This window comes from Magnolia sinica, chromosome 4 (genome assembly GCF_029962835.1).
Source record: "Magnolia sinica isolate HGM2019 chromosome 4, MsV1, whole genome shotgun sequence".
Lineage (NCBI taxonomy): Eukaryota > Viridiplantae > Streptophyta > Magnoliopsida > Magnoliales > Magnoliaceae > Magnolia > Magnolia sinica.
The window spans coordinates 81,084,069-81,100,792 of NC_080576.1; the positions used below are offsets into that span (position 1 = coordinate 81,084,069).

At 44.2% G+C, this 16,724-nt stretch overlaps 1 protein-coding gene across 1 annotated transcript; it reads left to right on the plus strand.

Annotated features, from left to right (window-relative positions):
• The first annotated feature begins 15,060 nt into the window (after nucleotides 1-15,060).
• LOC131243280 (probable CoA ligase CCL5) lies at nucleotides 15,061-16,479 on the plus strand. Its single transcript, XM_058242507.1, has one exon. The coding sequence runs from the start codon at nucleotides 15,190-15,192 to the stop codon at nucleotides 16,462-16,464; it is 1,275 nt and encodes a 424-aa protein (XP_058098490.1). The 5' UTR covers nucleotides 15,061-15,189; the 3' UTR covers nucleotides 16,465-16,479.
• The last annotated feature ends 245 nt before the right edge of the window (nucleotides 16,480-16,724 follow it).

The window sequence follows — 16,724 nt, forward strand, 5'->3', positions numbered from 1 at the left end:
TAACATTCATGCACGCTTTCATTTAGCTCCTAAATAACTTTGAGTTGTTCCCTTGATCTGATAATGGCTTCTTCTGACTCAGTCGGTGCCCATGCTTCTCTCAACCCGTGAGCGGCTAAGGGAGATAACTCGGAAGGACTAGGAGTTCAAGGCTCTCCAAGCTGAGGTCAAGGCGCTCAAACAAGAGCAGGGGGAGTTGCAGGGCCAACTGTCCTAGGTGAAGGTCAGGGAGCTGCTCTACCAAGAGGACATCTTCGAGCTCCGGAGCCGATGCAACGGGGCAGTGTCCGCGCTCACCAAGACCAAGGCCGCCCTCGGTTTCGCAGATGAGTACAATGCCCTGCTGAAGGAGAAGCTGGAGCAGACTAAGATCGACGATATGACGGAGCTAAAGGCTGAAGTTGCGAAGGCAGTGGCAACTTAGCAAGCCGAGTTCGAGGCCTCTGTCACTTCGATGACCGCTGCTGTTGTGAAGGCATACAAAGCCTCAGAGGAAAGGACCGCACAGGCTAAAAAGTTTTGCTATTGCGGCTATAATGCCTGCATAGAGGATGTCCGGGAACTGCACCCGGACCTTAACCTCGACGCCCTTGCCACTAATGAAGAAAAGCAACCAACTGAGGATGTCCCTTCCAGCCGAGTCCCCGACTCTACAGCCCCTCCTACTGCTCAAGGCCAAGAGGCCCTTCCTCCTCTGACCAGCTAGTTATCTTCTTTTTTTTTCTTTCTAAACAATTTTTTGGGCTCTGATAGATGTTACAACGTCTCGGTGTTGTTCTGGATATTTTAATTTTATGGAAGATGATTATGATTCTTTTGAATGCGTAGATGTTTAATGCTTTGTTGAATGCGTAGATACTTAGTACTTGTCAGATAGTAGGTCGATCTCTTCTTTAAGAGCCGGCTTACTGAAGAGTCCCATCCCTACACATGAGGGATAGCTTTTCGTAGCATTCTTTATTGATTGGCCAGATCACTTCTCGGGATGAAAATCCCATGTAGGCCGAGTAGATAAGCTGAGTATAATGAAACGGATGTCTTACAAAAAGAGAACACTCTTTATTAAGGTCGTCAACTCTTGACGAAATGGAGCGATTTACATTACTTTTCATGGGTAGTACATCCTTAGATGCTCGGAGTTCCAAGGATGTGGTAGAGGCTGTCCTTCCAGGTCCTCGAGCCGGTAAGAGCCGAGCTTACAACTCGGTAAGGACCTTCCCAATTTGGTCCTAGGGTCCCCACCCCTGGTTCCGACATGTTTTGAAATACGTAATGCAGGACTAAATCCCCTAGTTAGATTGCCTCACTCTGACCCTGGAGTTGTAGAAGCGGGCGACCTACTGATGTCGAGCAGCGATTCACATCCTAGCGGTGTCCCTTAGTTCTTCAATAAGGTTGAGGCTCGTTGCCAGCTGCTCGGAGTTCTTCCCATTGTGATATGACTGCACTCAAGCAGTGGGAAGTCCGAACTCAACTAGGATGATAGCTTCAGTCCCATAAGAGAGGGAGAATAGCGTCTCTCCCGTTGCTGTCTGAGCTGTGGTTCTGTAAGCTTATAACACGAACGGGAGCTCATCGGCCAAGAGCCCTTTCACTTTTTCCAATCTGGTCTTGAGTTGGCCTTTGATAATCTTATTCACTGCCTTCACCTAGCCATTTGACTGAAGATGTCGAGGTGACGAGTAGGCATTACTGATCCCGAGGTTCTGGCACATGCTTTTGAATTTGTCATGTCGAACTGCTTTCCGTTGTCAGAGACAATGGTATGTGGGACTCTGAACCGACAAATTATGTTCTTCCAGACGAAGTTTGTTATCTTCTACTCGGTGATCTTGGCGACGGGCTCTGCCTCGGCCCACTTAGTGAAGTAATCCACCGCCACAATTGCATACTTTGTCTTGCCTTTACCCTGTGCCAATGGACCGATGATATCGATCCCCCATTGAGCAAATAGCCAGGGTCCAGTCATCGGAGTTAGCTTCTCAGCTGGCTGTCTAGGGATAGCTGAAAATCTTTGACACTTGTTGCACCTCCGAGTGAAGTCATTAGAGTCGGCCTGGATTGTTGGCCAAAAGTACCTCTAACGAATGATTTTCTATGCTAAGGCCCTGCTCCCTGAATGATTACCGCATATCCCTTCATGGATTTCTCTGATCACATAGTCCGCCTCACCTGGCCTCAGACACCTCAGATAAGGTTGGGAGAACCCCCTCTTATATAATATGTCCCCAATGATGACATATCAAGCCGATCTGATCCTCAATCGACGAGCCTTCAATCTATCCTCGGGGACTTTGCCATCTCTGAGGAATTCTATGATCGGATCCATCCAACTTGGAGTAGTCTACACGGGTCGGATGACCTCTAGAATGCAATCATCGATGCTTGACTTGTCTAAGAATTCCACTAGAATGAATCTTGGAACTCTTCCCTCAGTCGCTGAGGCCAACTTGGCGAGTGCATCGACCCATGAATTCTCTGTCCTCGGGATTTGGCTGACATCGCATTCCTAAAACTTTCCAATCAGCTTCCGAGCTTTGCTTAAGTAGGCTATCATCTTGGCTTCTTTCGCTTCATACTCTGTGGTTCTCTAATTTACGACTAGCTGGGAGTCGCACTTACGATTAAGACTCGGACTCCCATGTTGACTGCCAATCTGAGCCCGGCCAATAGTGCCTCATATTTGCTTCATTATTCGAGGCTCAAAATCCGAGCTTGATGGCATACTGGACTATTGTTACATCGGGAGCAACCAGGACGATCCCAGCGCCTCCGTGCTTGGAGTCCGATGAACCATCTGCATACAAAGTCCAAGCATCTTCTGATTTGGCCACTTCCTCGAACTGAGGAATGGATTGAATCGTCGAGTCCTCTCCCTGGTCGGTAGATACGTCTGAACCTGACAGCTCGTCTTCACTATTCTTAGTGGTGAACTCTGCTATAAAGTTGGCCACAGCCTAGCCCTTGATAGCTGTCCTCGGTCGATATTCAATATCGAACTCACCGAGCTCGACTGCCCATTTAACCAATCGCTTGGATGCCTCTGGCTTCTGTAACACCTGTCGGAGAGGTTGATCTGTGAGGACACATGGGATGTGCCTGGAAATACGAGCATAACCTCCGAGTTAAAGTGATCAAGGATAAGGCAAGCTTTTCCATAACGGGATACCTTGTCTTTGCCGGGATTGGTGCCTTGCTGACATAGTAAACTGGATATTGTTTCCCTTCCAACTCTGTGATGAGCGCTAAGCTGACGGCTGAGGGGGATACAGCTAGGTATAGAAACAGTAACTCTCCCTTCTCCAGCTTGAACAGTAGAGGGGGTGATCCGAGATACATCTTCAACTGTTGAAATGCTTGTTCGCACTTAAGAGTCTACTCTGCCTTCTTGCTACCTTTCAACTACTGGAAGAAAGGTAGGCACTTGTCCGTGGCCCTGGAGACGAAACGGTTGAGAGCAGCTACTCTTCCTGTCAAGCACTGTATCTCTTTCAGGTTCCGAGGTGAACTCATATCTAAAAGAGCTTTTATCTTTTCTGGATTGGCTTCAATGCCTCTTTGACTGACTTGGAAGCCGAGGAACTTACTCGCACTTATTCCGAATGTGCATTTCGTGGGGTTCAGTCTCATCTAATACTTTTGAAGAATATAGAAGGCCTCGGCTAGGTCCGAGATGTCCATCAACTTGATACTCTTCATGAGCATGTTATCGACATAGACTTCCATGGTCCTACTGATCTGTTGAGTGAACATCTTGTTTACCAATTGCTAATAGGTCGCCCCTGCATTCTTGAACCCGATCAACGTAACTCGATAACAGTAGAGCCCTTTGTCTGTGACAAATGCCATTTTCTGCTTATCTGATGGATGCATAGCTATCTGGTTGTAGCCAGAGTACGCATCCATGAAGGATAAGAGCTCGTGCCCGGTTATACTATCGACCAATTGGTCGATCCTCGGGAGGGGGAAGCTATCCTTGGGGCATGGCTTATTGAGGTTGGACTAGTCTATGCAGATGCGTTATTTCTCATTAGCCTTCTTAATGAGCACAACGTTGGCGATCCAGTCTGGATAGTGGACCTCTTCTATAAAGCCAGCATCGAGGAGCTTTGCGACCTCCTCAGCAATCGCTGTGTACCTCTCGGGCTTGAAAGCCCTTCTCTTCTGCTTTACCGGTTTGTACTCTGGATCCAGATGCAATCTATGGACCATGACCTCGGAGGCTATGCCCGGCATGTCCTGGTGAGACCATGCGAAGACATCTCAATGCTATCATAAGAAACTCAACATTCCACTCCATTGTTCGGGACTTAAGGCTGACTTGAGCTGAACCGTCTTAGTCAGATCGGCATCGTCAAAGCAGAAGGGAGAGGAAGTCCTCAACGGGAGAGCCTCCATCAAGGTACCTTCTCTAGGGTTGAGCAAGCCTATTGTAAAGGCTTACTTCACTGAACCCTTTCTGACTGCAATGAAATAGCAGCGCCGAGCCTCCTACTGATCGCCTCGGATATAGTCAACCCCTCCTACGGCTGGGAATTCATCATAAGGTGGTACGTAAACACCACTACTCTTATGGCATTAAGGGACGGACGCCAGATGATGACGCTGTGTGTAGACGGTGTATTCACCACCAAGAAATCCACTAAAAGAGTGACTTGATTCTGTCCTTCTCCAGCCATGACCGGGAGGGAAATCGCCCCTTCCGAGATGACCTTGTCACCCACGAAGCCATGCAGTGGGGTCCGAATAGGCCTGAGTCGTGACCTATCAATACCCATCCTGTCAAACGCCTCCGAGTATAATATGTCAGTCGAGCTTCCAGTGTCGATCAGGATTCGATACACCTTGCGATTAGCTATAGTCATCATGACTACTAGCTCATCATCATGAGGGTGTTGAATCCCCCTTGCATCGTCTTCTGTGAAAGTTAGAGTGCACGGACTTAAACAAGGCTCTTTACTCAGTCGGCCTGTGAGGTACACATAGTGCTTAGGGTCGGTATTGCGAGCATAGGCCTTTCGAGCTTGATTTGAGTCCCCACCTTTGGATGGCCCTCCAAATATCGTCCGGATCTCGATGGTGTCATCTGCTTCACGAGCCAATAATTCCTCCTTCCGAAGCTTCTTCTCGTCCTTTACATACTATCGTAGGTGCCCCTTGTGGTGAGGGCCTCGATTTCCTCCTTCAAGTTGACACAGTCACTAGTGTTATATTCGTGGTCGCGATGAAAGCGGCAATAGTTGCGCTTGTCTCGCTAACTTGCGTCGGTCTTCATATAGCTTAGCAAATTTAGTAGTCTTTTATCTCTGATTTCTAGCAAAATTTACTCTTGGGAAGTGTTGAGAGGGGTGTACGAGCTAAACCGACTCTCGGGCTTCCTGCTGGGCCTGTGGTTACGGGACGACTCGTCATCGTCCTCTTCTTACTCGTGCTCAGTTGAGATGGAAAATCCTTGCGCTTCTTCTCTTTGGATGATTGTTCTGAACTTTGAGCGTTCTTCCTCGAACTGAAGAACTCTTCGGCGTTTGTGTACTTCTGTGCTCTGCTTATGAGTTCGCTCAGAGTTGTCGAGGGATTCTTTCTAATCGAAAAAAGGAATCTCCCGTCCTTCAGTCCGCTAATCATAGCGATCAAAGATATCTTGTCAGAATAATCGTCAACCTTCAAGGCTTCCTCGTTGAAGCGGGAAATATAATCTTTCAATGATTCTCCGCTCCTTTGTTTGAGGGTAAGCAGATGAGTCGACGGCTTCCGACTCTTCTTCCCGACAATGAACTGTGTCAGGAAGGGTCGGCTGAGTTCGGCGAACGTACCGATCGATCTCGGCTTGAGTTGTCGTACCAGTTCCTCGCAGCCCCCGTAAGGGTTATTGAGAACGCTCTACACATCATCTCTTCTGATGCCGACTGGATCTGCATCCAGGAGCGATAAGACTCCAAGTGTTCCATCGGATCTCCAAAGCTTGAATATTAGATGATGGGGGGCATCTTGAACCTCAGAGGCATCGCTACACTCATGATTTCATTGGTGAATGGAGGTTCGGTCTCCTCCATCATCGCTTCCACTGCGGTCGGAGTTTACACCTGACACCCTCGCTGCATGTTCTTGATTTGATTACGAAGTTTGTTGAGCTGGGCTTCCCATGGATCCTTATTCTCCGCAACAATCTCGGGAGGGACTTCAGCCTCGGGTGTCCTACCTCTTCTCCTCCTCTCCAACTCATGACGGAGATCGGTTAGGGTGAGAGCCGAGGTCTCGAATACATAGGTCGAAACTTTAGTTGTTGTGTTCCAAGTGTGAGCTGGGGCCCGAGTTAATGCAATCCAAGACACTCCTGCTTGCGAGCCCATTGGAATCAGTTGTTCTATCGCGACCGGGATAGCTTCTCCTCGGTTGGAGAGCGGTTGTTGTCCCACTTCTTGCTGCTCCTTTAATTAGTTAACATCGTTAACCAACACCTGTATCTGATTATGCATTGCTCGATACTTGCTTCCTTGGCTCCGAGTCCTTTAAGACAGTCCGGTTAGAGCCGATTCGGCTTGAAGTACTGATGAGGATTGTCGTTGCCCAGCAGGCTCAGGCTCCGCTGCTTGGACCGGTGGTGCTCTCCTCTTTCCCTTAGCCATTTATAGGTGTTAAGTTGTAAAGACTTTTTGTTTGAAATTCCCATAAATGGCGCTAGATTGTTGATGTAGAAATCTAGTTCACCCACACCGAGCTTCGAGCTTGGACTCCAACCTCTGGATACCTGCACAAAGGAAGGACAAAGGAGACCCTGGCTAGAGCAGGGGACCCTCCGATGCCAAAGTCAGGCTATGAATCTGGGTCTAAGCAGTGTTGTAGGGGTTTGGGTGAGAGATTTGCGTACCTGTTCCCGTAGAAATGTCTCTTATTTATACCTTTCATTTAAGGTAGACATGTCCATTATTCTCGGCACCTTATTAGGCCTCAACCGCGAACAACAGAGGTCGTGTGAATGGAGATCATGCGGAGGTCATGCAAGTGTGGGCGGTTAAGCAATTATCTTGAGAACGTGACATCGGGGATAATCTGAGCACTGAGGTTGAACCGAGGTCCAATCTTGAAACGGTCCTTGCGATCGATTCTCGCAATGGTGGTATCCGTCAGACTCAGAGGGAGAGCTCGACTCTACACCTATGTTCCGAGTCTAATTTCACTTTACTCGGAGATCGGAGGAGGTTACACCACGCTACGTAGTGCTTCGCTGGCCTAAACTGTTCGGAGTATGGCACGGGTCGACTTGGAGTGACATGTAAAATTTCCTATAACAATTATCTATGGTAAGTATTCCATATATCTTATACTCTAGCATCCTTATCTAATTTAAGGTATTATGAAATGAGTAATTAAGTTTGAAATGTATAATAAACATTTATTCAAAAGTAAAAGAAAAAAAATTCAATGATAATATAGAAGATGAGAAACCAATGAACATCATAGGATGCATATGAAACACTAGTACTTTCAACAACTAGCAAATGATCTAGTTGCACTTCCATTGAAATAGATTTCAAGTGTTGTTCTTTCAATAGATATTTACTTTTCCAATAGTAAAGAAGAGTAGATTCGGCCATAAGGCTGACATGGTAATGGGTCCGATCTAAAAGCTCAAAAAAAGGTCGAATCGAAACACCCCACACAAATAAAAAACACATCTGGTCACTAAATATAGGATAGGGTTTTGTGATGGTGTCTGCAGGATTAGATTTTGACTAGATTTAATGAAAATGGCAATGTAACTAGATGAGATATGCAGATTAGACGGTTGTGATCTTAGTTTTGAATATTTGGTGACAGAAATGAAGATCAAAATCTTATTGGAGATGATGACAGACTTGGAATAATAGATAATGCCATATATATGTGGTGGCCGAATTTGGGGCTATTGATGATGGTTTGATCGTTAGTGATTGCAGAACCGAGGCTTATGCTTGCTAAAGAAGATGATTGTAGATCTTGCGAGATCCGTGATGTAGGGGTGTTGGTGGGTTCAATTAGCAGCATGGCTGCTTGAGAACGGATGACAATACGGGTTGTAGCCACATGTTTGCAAACGCATGAAAATGCTGCCAAAGGTGTAATGACTCTGAATTTTAGTGCACTTAAAACTAAAATAAATAGTTAAATATTTTATTTTTAATTAAGAAATAAAAAAAGTTAATAGCTGAGTTGATAACGATACTCTTGGTTGAGAGAGAGGTCGTGGGATCGACTCTTGCCACTACAACTCTCGATTGCGGGTGAGGTCGAAGGATCTAAGCGATCTATTGACCCATTTTCAATCTAAGATTTTGTGATGTCAATTGATGGATTAGATCTGTCGCATATGATCAATGGATCATCGGATGTATCAGATTTGATCTACGTAATTTATGTGAATTCTGGAATATATCTAAGACTTTATCCGGAATTCTAGATGGATTTGATTATATGATGATGGGCCACACTAATTGTAAGAATGATTGTTGTTAAAAGAAATCTGGATCTTAAATGGTTTAGATTTGAAAATTCATTAGTCATCCCCTCAATCGATCATGTGGAACTGATGAATGATTCAAATCTGACCATATGACCAATAAATATTAAAAGTAGGAAAAATAAAGAAGAACAATCAAAGTTATAAATCAGATCATCATAAACTTAGTTTTTGTAGTCTCTGTCGATCAATCGACAATCCGTTAGAACATTTTGTTTGATTTGTAAATTCTGATATTTTAATGTATAATGTGAAGTAGTAATAACTCTCAATCATCTTAAAATGTTGGTGTGGTTAGCTCACCTTGGGTTAATCAAGTAGGCCCCACAGTAAAAAAATGATCATCCGTAATTGACCATCCATAATTACATGTTAAGAATGAAAGTTAAAGGGATTCAAATCAATAGTTAGATTCCTCACGTGAGTCCTAAATTAGATGATCAACAAGCTGAGACAGATTATATAAACTACTAAAAATATAAATATATTTGATTGCGTTATATATTTAGGTGGTTGTCGCTTAATTGATTTTGGGATAACGTCTCAGAATCTACATCACCAAAATATTGGTGAGTGATCCTAACATGTTTCCTCTCCATTGTTACTAAATTAGTTATATGATTGTTTTCACTGATTGTGATTCCTTGTGTTGATTGCTTATTAATATAGAGTGGGTCGCAGACAACTTCATCGCTAAGATGGATCAGAAAAGGCCCGGTCGACGACAGAAATGATCCGAACCGTCAGACCTTATATCGGGTGTATCTCGCAATCCAGAATGAGTTACCAGACGTAAAATATATGATTTTGGGGTAGAACAAGCTACTTTAGCCACCCAACCCTGCCACACCAGGTTGCGCAACCCTAATTTGCAAAATACCCCCAGATCGAAGATCATTTCCCTGTTTTGATTCCGTTTTTATTATAAATAGTAAGTTTTAGTTTCATTATAATTCTTCATCCGTTGGGCTTTAGGAGTTGCGCCCAATGTGAAAAGAGCTTAGAATAATTAGGAGAACAACTTGGTGAGGCCAAATAAGATACTTACTATTTTTGACCAAAAACCTTGTGCACTAGTAGACATTACGACCGTTTATAAATAGTAAGTTGCGAATTATAGGAGTTTTAGTTGTAGTTTGCTTTTGATTTCTCTTCCATTGCTTAATATCCCTATTTAAAGGGTTTTGAACTCGTTTATTTCATTCATCAATCAATTTCAAATTTTATAGAATTTATTTTCTATTTTGCTTGCTTTCTTTCTCGTGGATTCAAGAAATCTCTGTGAGGAGTCCAGAGAACTTCCGTGATTTCGGAACAGTTATTCCCTTGAGGAAGATGGTGCTCGACCTCACGTCCTTCCCTACGTCACTTGTTTGCTTAAAATTAAAATAACATATATTGCTATATATGTAACAATTGTTAACATAATATATAAATCATTCTCATGCATTCATGTCATGCATTGCATGATTGCGCTGAATACCTAAGGGCACTCCTAGAATGACCTATAAGTACTTAGAGTACCGGGTGACCTAGGGGACCATCCCTGGATGCTCAAAATATGTGAAAGCTCTACCAAGAAGGTGGAAGCCTACCCCAAAAAGGGGGAGATATGCGGGTTGATTGGATACAACTCAAGTAAGTGGACTGATTAACCCACTTGATGCATTCACGCATCTATGCATCTCATGACATTCATGCATTTCTATTTTAATTATGGTGTCAATGAACCATGATGGGTTCACTCATCGGATCTGACTAGCTGACGTTTTATTGATGGAAAAACTGTACAGATTTAGTGGACAATGAAACAACTGCTCAAGTTTCCAGGCACGAAGGTGAACCAGTGAACGATTCACAAGGGTTATGGCCCTATCTTGATGAAGACGAATTGAATATGTTGAATCACTAACATATCTAGTTGAACTCATGTTCCTTTAATTATGTCTTTGAACAAATTTTAAGTTGAGTAATTGAAAGTTATGAATAGTTAAAGCTTTTATTAGTTAATGGTTTAATGGAGCCCCAAATGGGAGGGTTGTGGTACCATGTTTAACTTTTGTGAATGTTATCAATATGTGGATTGAATGCCCATAAATTATCGTGATGGCGGATATATGCGTATGTGATTGAAATAAATGAATGTGATATGTTTTGTTGAGGGTTTAAGTTTAGAAACTTAGTGTACTTTTTAACTAAGCATCTGGAAAATGGTGTGAAGGAATGGTTTTAGTACACATGGTGTACAATTTATATGCTGTAACTTAGGTCTGAGGGTACACACTCTGTATCCGAATTAGAGGGCGTGATAAGAGGGGATGAAAAGTGATGTACATAGTAAACATTTATATATGCGATTGACAGTGGTGGCTGCAATAGAGACTAACATTGAAAGAGATGATGGGATCTGGCGACATTGCAAAGAATAAAGGATGGTTTGTGGTGGCCAGAAGTTGTTCGGCTAGAAACAATGTTAGTGGTGTGATGAGGATGATGGTTGTGGTGCGGACAGTTGCTTGAACGGGGAGTTGTTGACTTCTTTTTTTTTCCGTTGAAGATGACAATAACAATAGGTTTAGGGCAAGAAGCTAATGGTCTACTGGGTTGGTGATGTTGAAGTGAAAATCATTGTATTTTTGGGTGGTCATGTGGACTCCTATATTTGAATACAATATTTATTATTAATATAAATAAATAAAGGAGAAGGGAATTAGCCCTAATCTCCCAATTAACCTAAATTACATGTGATATATAAAGATGGGTAATGGGTTTTGCAAGGAGAATAGGTGGATGCGATGAGAAGAGTCAATTTTCAAACCATGGATGGATTAGTGAGGAGAGTGGAGTGATTCCAAAAAAGTAGCATCACGGTGAGGGGGAATAACAAAAGTAGAGGCACTAATGAAATAGTACCTTGGGGTGACTCTAATATCATATTAAATCACATGAGACTACCTTATATACTCTAAGAATAGTATAAATATGTAAAATAGCTAGCGTGAGTGTGTGGGGGTGTGTGTGCGTGCGTAAAAAAAAAAAATGTAAAATAGACATAGGATTTATCATAAATTCATCTGAATAGCTATTTATGATAACTAGGGTTGTTCACGAGTCAAGCTAGCTGAAAAGCTCGCTCGACTCGGCTCGAGTCAGCTCAGATTGACTCAGCTTGAATGGCTGATTTGAGCCGAGCCGAGCCAAGCTAATTATTTGAAGCTCGAGTTGAGTTCAAGCCAAGTTCGACCAGGGGGCATTTCAACTTGACTCGGCTTGATTAATATATATATTAAATATTATATATTATATATATTATATTATATATATATATATTATATTAATATAAGTTTTAAGTTTAAACTTAAAAATAAAAAACGAACCCTAGAGTCTCTACCCGACTGCACGCACCCCCTTCCCTTTCCCTTTCTTCTCTTTCTCTGCCCACTGATAGCCGCACGCCCGCCCGGACCACCACCACTAGTTTTCATTTCAACTCCACAATAATATGAATTCAATCTCTTGAGATCTACTTCTTAGGCGAGAAACCCAAGAAATTCGAGATGGGTTTTTCTCAGATTTGTTAGAGCTTCAAGGAAATCCAATAATCTAATTGGCTAGAGTTCTTTACTTAGATTTCTGATCTGTGTTCTGCTTTGTTTCTTTTTTAGTACTTGGATTTCTGCTGGTGGAAAAAGATCAAGAACAGATCAGTTCTTAAAGGTTTCCTCATCCGATTTGAAGCTTTGTTTGATTTTTTCACCAGGTTTTGCTTTGATTCTCTTAAGATTTTTGAATTTTTCATCAATGGAGGAGGATCAAGAACAGAATCCATTACTCTCTCTCACCCAACAAGCTCGAGCTTGACTCGAGGTAAACTCGACTCAACCCAAACCACTAGCTCGACTCGACAACTTTGGCAAACAAGCCAAGCTTCAATGTTGAGCTCGAGGCCAAACTTGAGCTTGAGCTCGAACTCGAGTATATCATGGACAAGCCAAGCCAAGCTTGGCCCACCTCGACTCGACTCGGCTCGATGCCCACCTCTAATGGTAACTAATCTATATGGCATTGGACCATGTTGACTAATAAGAGTTTCAATATGAGGTAACGGGTACTCCTTAGAAGACCTCGTCCATCACTGACCTTTATTTTCCACAACTTAATGTTGATGCTGTTTTTCTTTTCAACTAATGATTTCAAACCTACTTTTAGGTGGCATATCTTGAATCATTTTCTTCCATAATGGCTCTAGTGATCCCTACAATACCGAGATCTGGTTGGTGCTCTATGGGCTTATCATGACTCATGTGTTTTATCCCTTCCGTCTATCTATCTCACCAGCTCATTTTAGAATATTAACCCAAAATAAGGTACATCCAAATTTCAAATGGGCCACACCATAAGAAATAGCAGTGATTCAATGCTCACCATTGAAAACTTTGCCCACTGTAATGTTTATTTTCTATCAAAGCTATTCATCAGGTCACACGGAACTGAAAGAAGGAAAAACAAGAATATTAGCTTGATCCAATACTTTTGTGGCCCAAGATATTTTAACAGTGGACATTCAATCACAACTATTTCCTGTGGTGTGATTCACCAATGCTTAGATCCGCCTATTTTTAACTCGTTTTAAAAAATTAGCTGGCAAAATGGATGGACGGTGTGGATAAAACATGTGCATCGTGCTAGAGCAGAGCAACCGCCAGCACCGACCATCCTAGTCCCTATCCACGAGAACATGAGAGATCCTCTCCGTATCAGATTCCGGTGCTACCAGTTATACTACATCACGTCGGAGATGATTCAAAAACCTTTCAATCGGTCATGTGAAAAACCTGCTGCCCTTTGACCAAAACATCCCCGTCGAAAGAGTCGGCTTCCCCGCACAAGGAAAACATTTCAGTGCAACGCGCTAGGTACCTGGCGGCGTTAATTTCACTAACGTGGAGAAATGAATTAACTAACTTAAAATCCACACCGTCCATAACATAAAAAACAATATATTGTTCCTTGATCCAAAAATTAAGTATGATTCAACACTCCGATAGGAGTGATGTTTGTAAAAAATCCGCACCTGTCGGCGTTAATTTCACTAACGTGGAGAAACGAATTAACTACCTTAACATCCACACCGTCCATAACGTAAAAAACAATATACTGTTCCTTGATCCAAAAATTAAGTATGAATCAACACTCCGATAGGCCACTCCAAAAAATTCAACCTAAAAGCTCTAAATTCATGGGGTACGAGACTTTTAGAATAATGCTAATTTTTAGTAAACAATTCATCCTGATCGGGCACAAAATATGAATGGATTAGATGGTATATAAACATACAGGCGGGTGCTACTTTCCATATCAATTGCTTCCTCCGACGTGGGCTACGTTAACATTGGAGGGTGCGGATTTTTCAAAAACGTCACGGTAGGCCCCACCTAGGTTTGCGCAGGAACTTGGCGCAAAAGCCTTTGGCAGGAAATCCGCGTCGGTGGATACCCAGCGCGAGCTGGACGCTAAATGCGTCCTACCCCCGCCCGTCTCCAGCTGGGAACGGGTAGGAGTTTTGAGTGGCCACAGTAATGTACGTTTTGTATCCACCCCGTGCATCCATTTTTTGGTATCATTTTACGATATAATAAAAATAAAATGAGACAGATCCAACGTTCATGGAGACTACACAATGGGGGTTAATCTCTTACCGTTGAAAACTTCTTGAGCGCCACATAAGTTTTGTATAGACCTAATGTTTGTGTTTTCTCCTCATACATGAGCCCTAGGAAATTTTCAATAGTGAGAATCATTATCACCGCTGCTTCCCGTAGCGTGGTTCATTTGAGATTTAAATCTGCCTTATTTTTTAAACTATAATGATACAGAAAAATGGATGGACGGTTTAGATGAGACCCATACATCACCGTGGCCACTCAGAGGCCCCGCCCTTTCCCAGCTGGAGACCGGTGGGAGTAGAACGCAATCCGCGTCTGCGCGACGGAAGCAGATTGGCTGGCCACACACCAGAGATCTGCTGTAGGTACGTGTCGTGCGGAGACGAGCGCTCCTCGAGCTCCGAGTTGTACGAACAGTTAAAATGAGATTAAGCCCCACACAGTGATGTATTTATTATATATAAACTGTTCATTTATTTTTACCAAACGAATCATATTCAAAGATCACCTGGACCACACCAAGAATAGAAGTGGAGATAATGATTTTCACCATTAAACAATTTATAGGGCCCACCCTGACGTTTTTTTTCTATCCAATATGGTTACAAGGTCACAAGGATTGGATGAAGAAGAAAAACAAATCTCTATTGATCCAAAACCTCTGACTCCAAAAAAGGTTAATCCCCTGCTGCTATTTTCAGTGTGATCCACTTGATGGCTAGATCTGTCTTATTTTTCGTCTCAAGCTTTAATACAAGCTCGCCGAATGAATGGACGGTTTGGATATAACACATACCTCATGATCAGATCCACACAACTTGCTGAGGTCATTATACCAGCTATATAGCTGGTGTGAGGTACACCAGCCAATCCGCTTCCCCGCGCGAGTTACCCTAGTGCGGGCTGTTCTCTCAACTTCACAAAAATCCGAGGACGTTTTCGTAATTTTCTTAACATCAGTTTCCTCTGTAAAGACCAGACTCCCAGTTCAGAACAGAGATCACAGCCTCCCCTCCCAATCCACCCATGGCGCACAATAGCACCTCGATCGACCCCAAGAGCGGCTTCTGCAAGTTCAGCTCCACATTCTACAGCAAGCGCAAGCCAAACTACCTACCGCCTGACGAATTCCTCGACCTCACCACCTTCATCTCCTCCCGGCCTCACTCCGGCAAGATCGCCCTTATCGATGCCTCCACAGGCCGCCACGTCACCTTTACCGATCTCTGGCGGGCCGTCGATTCCGTGGCCACAAGCCTCTCCGATCTCGGGATCCGCAAGGGCCATGTCATCCTTCTCCTCTCCCCCAACTCCATCTACTTCCCCATCGTCTGCCTCTCCGTCATGTCGCTCGGCGCCATCATCACCACCACCAATCCCCTCAACACGCCGCAAGAAATCGGCAAGCAGATTGCCGATTCCAAACCGATCCTCGCCTTCACGACTCGGTCGCTCGTCTCGAAACTCGGCGACTCGGGCCTCCCCATCGTGCTTCTGGAAGAAAACATCAAGGCAGAAGATGGCAACTCGAGCCGGAAATCCATAATCGTTTCTTCCATAGAGGAAATGATGCGGAAGGAGCCAAGTCGGGGCCGAGTCAGGGACCGAGTCAGGCAAGACGATACAGCGACTCTGCTCTACTCATCCGGCACGACCGGCATGAGCAAGGGCGTCGTGTCGTCTCACAGAAACCTAATCGGGACAGTGCAGACAATTATCGGGAGATTTCGGTTGGAAGACGGGGAGCAGTCGTTCATCTGCACCGTCCCCATGTTCCACGTGTACGGCCTGGTGGCGTTCGCAACGGGCCTGCTGGCGGCCGGATCGACGATCGTGGTGCTCTCGAAATTCGAGATGGACGACATGCTTTCGGCAATCGACAGGTATCACGTGACGTATCTGCCGCTCGTGCCGCCGATACTGGTGGCGCTGACGAACCATGCCGATGCGATACGATCCAAGTACGATCTCCGGTCGTTGAAGACAGTGTTGTCGGGTGGGGCTCCCTTGAGTAAGGAGGTGACGGATGGGTTCCTGACAAAGTATCCGACGGTGAAGATTCTTCAGGGGTATGGGCTGACGGAGACGACGGGGATTGGGGCGTCGACGAATTCGGTGGACGAGAGCAAGAGGTACGGTACGGCGGGGTTGCTAACCGCTAACATGGAGGCGAAGATCGTCGATCCGGAGAGCGGAGAGGTGTTGGGGGTGAATCGGACGGGGGAGCTTTGGCTGCGGGGTCCCACCATCATGAAAGGTAATGCAAAAAGGATAACATCACGGATCACGGACGTGGTTTAGAATCCCGAGGCAAAGTCAAAATGGGATTACCCGCTTTCAAGTTTTGCTTTGGAATTCTGCCACGTCACCTGAGTTTGTGCTATAGAACGTTTTTGGGGGAAACGGATTGGCTACTCCTAGATCACTTATCTGGGTCATTGATTTGTTGGGCCCCACTTTCGATGGATGAATTCGAAATGGGATTGTGTAGTGGGTTATCCAATACACAAATCAAAGCATATCCAAAGTTCAATGGAGCACACTGCAGGAGACTGAATTGA

Coding starts and splice junctions, on each gene's coding strand:
- LOC131243280 (XM_058242507.1), top strand. CDS start 15,190: ATGGCGCACAATAGCACCTCGATCGACCCCAAGAGCGGCTTCTGCAAG.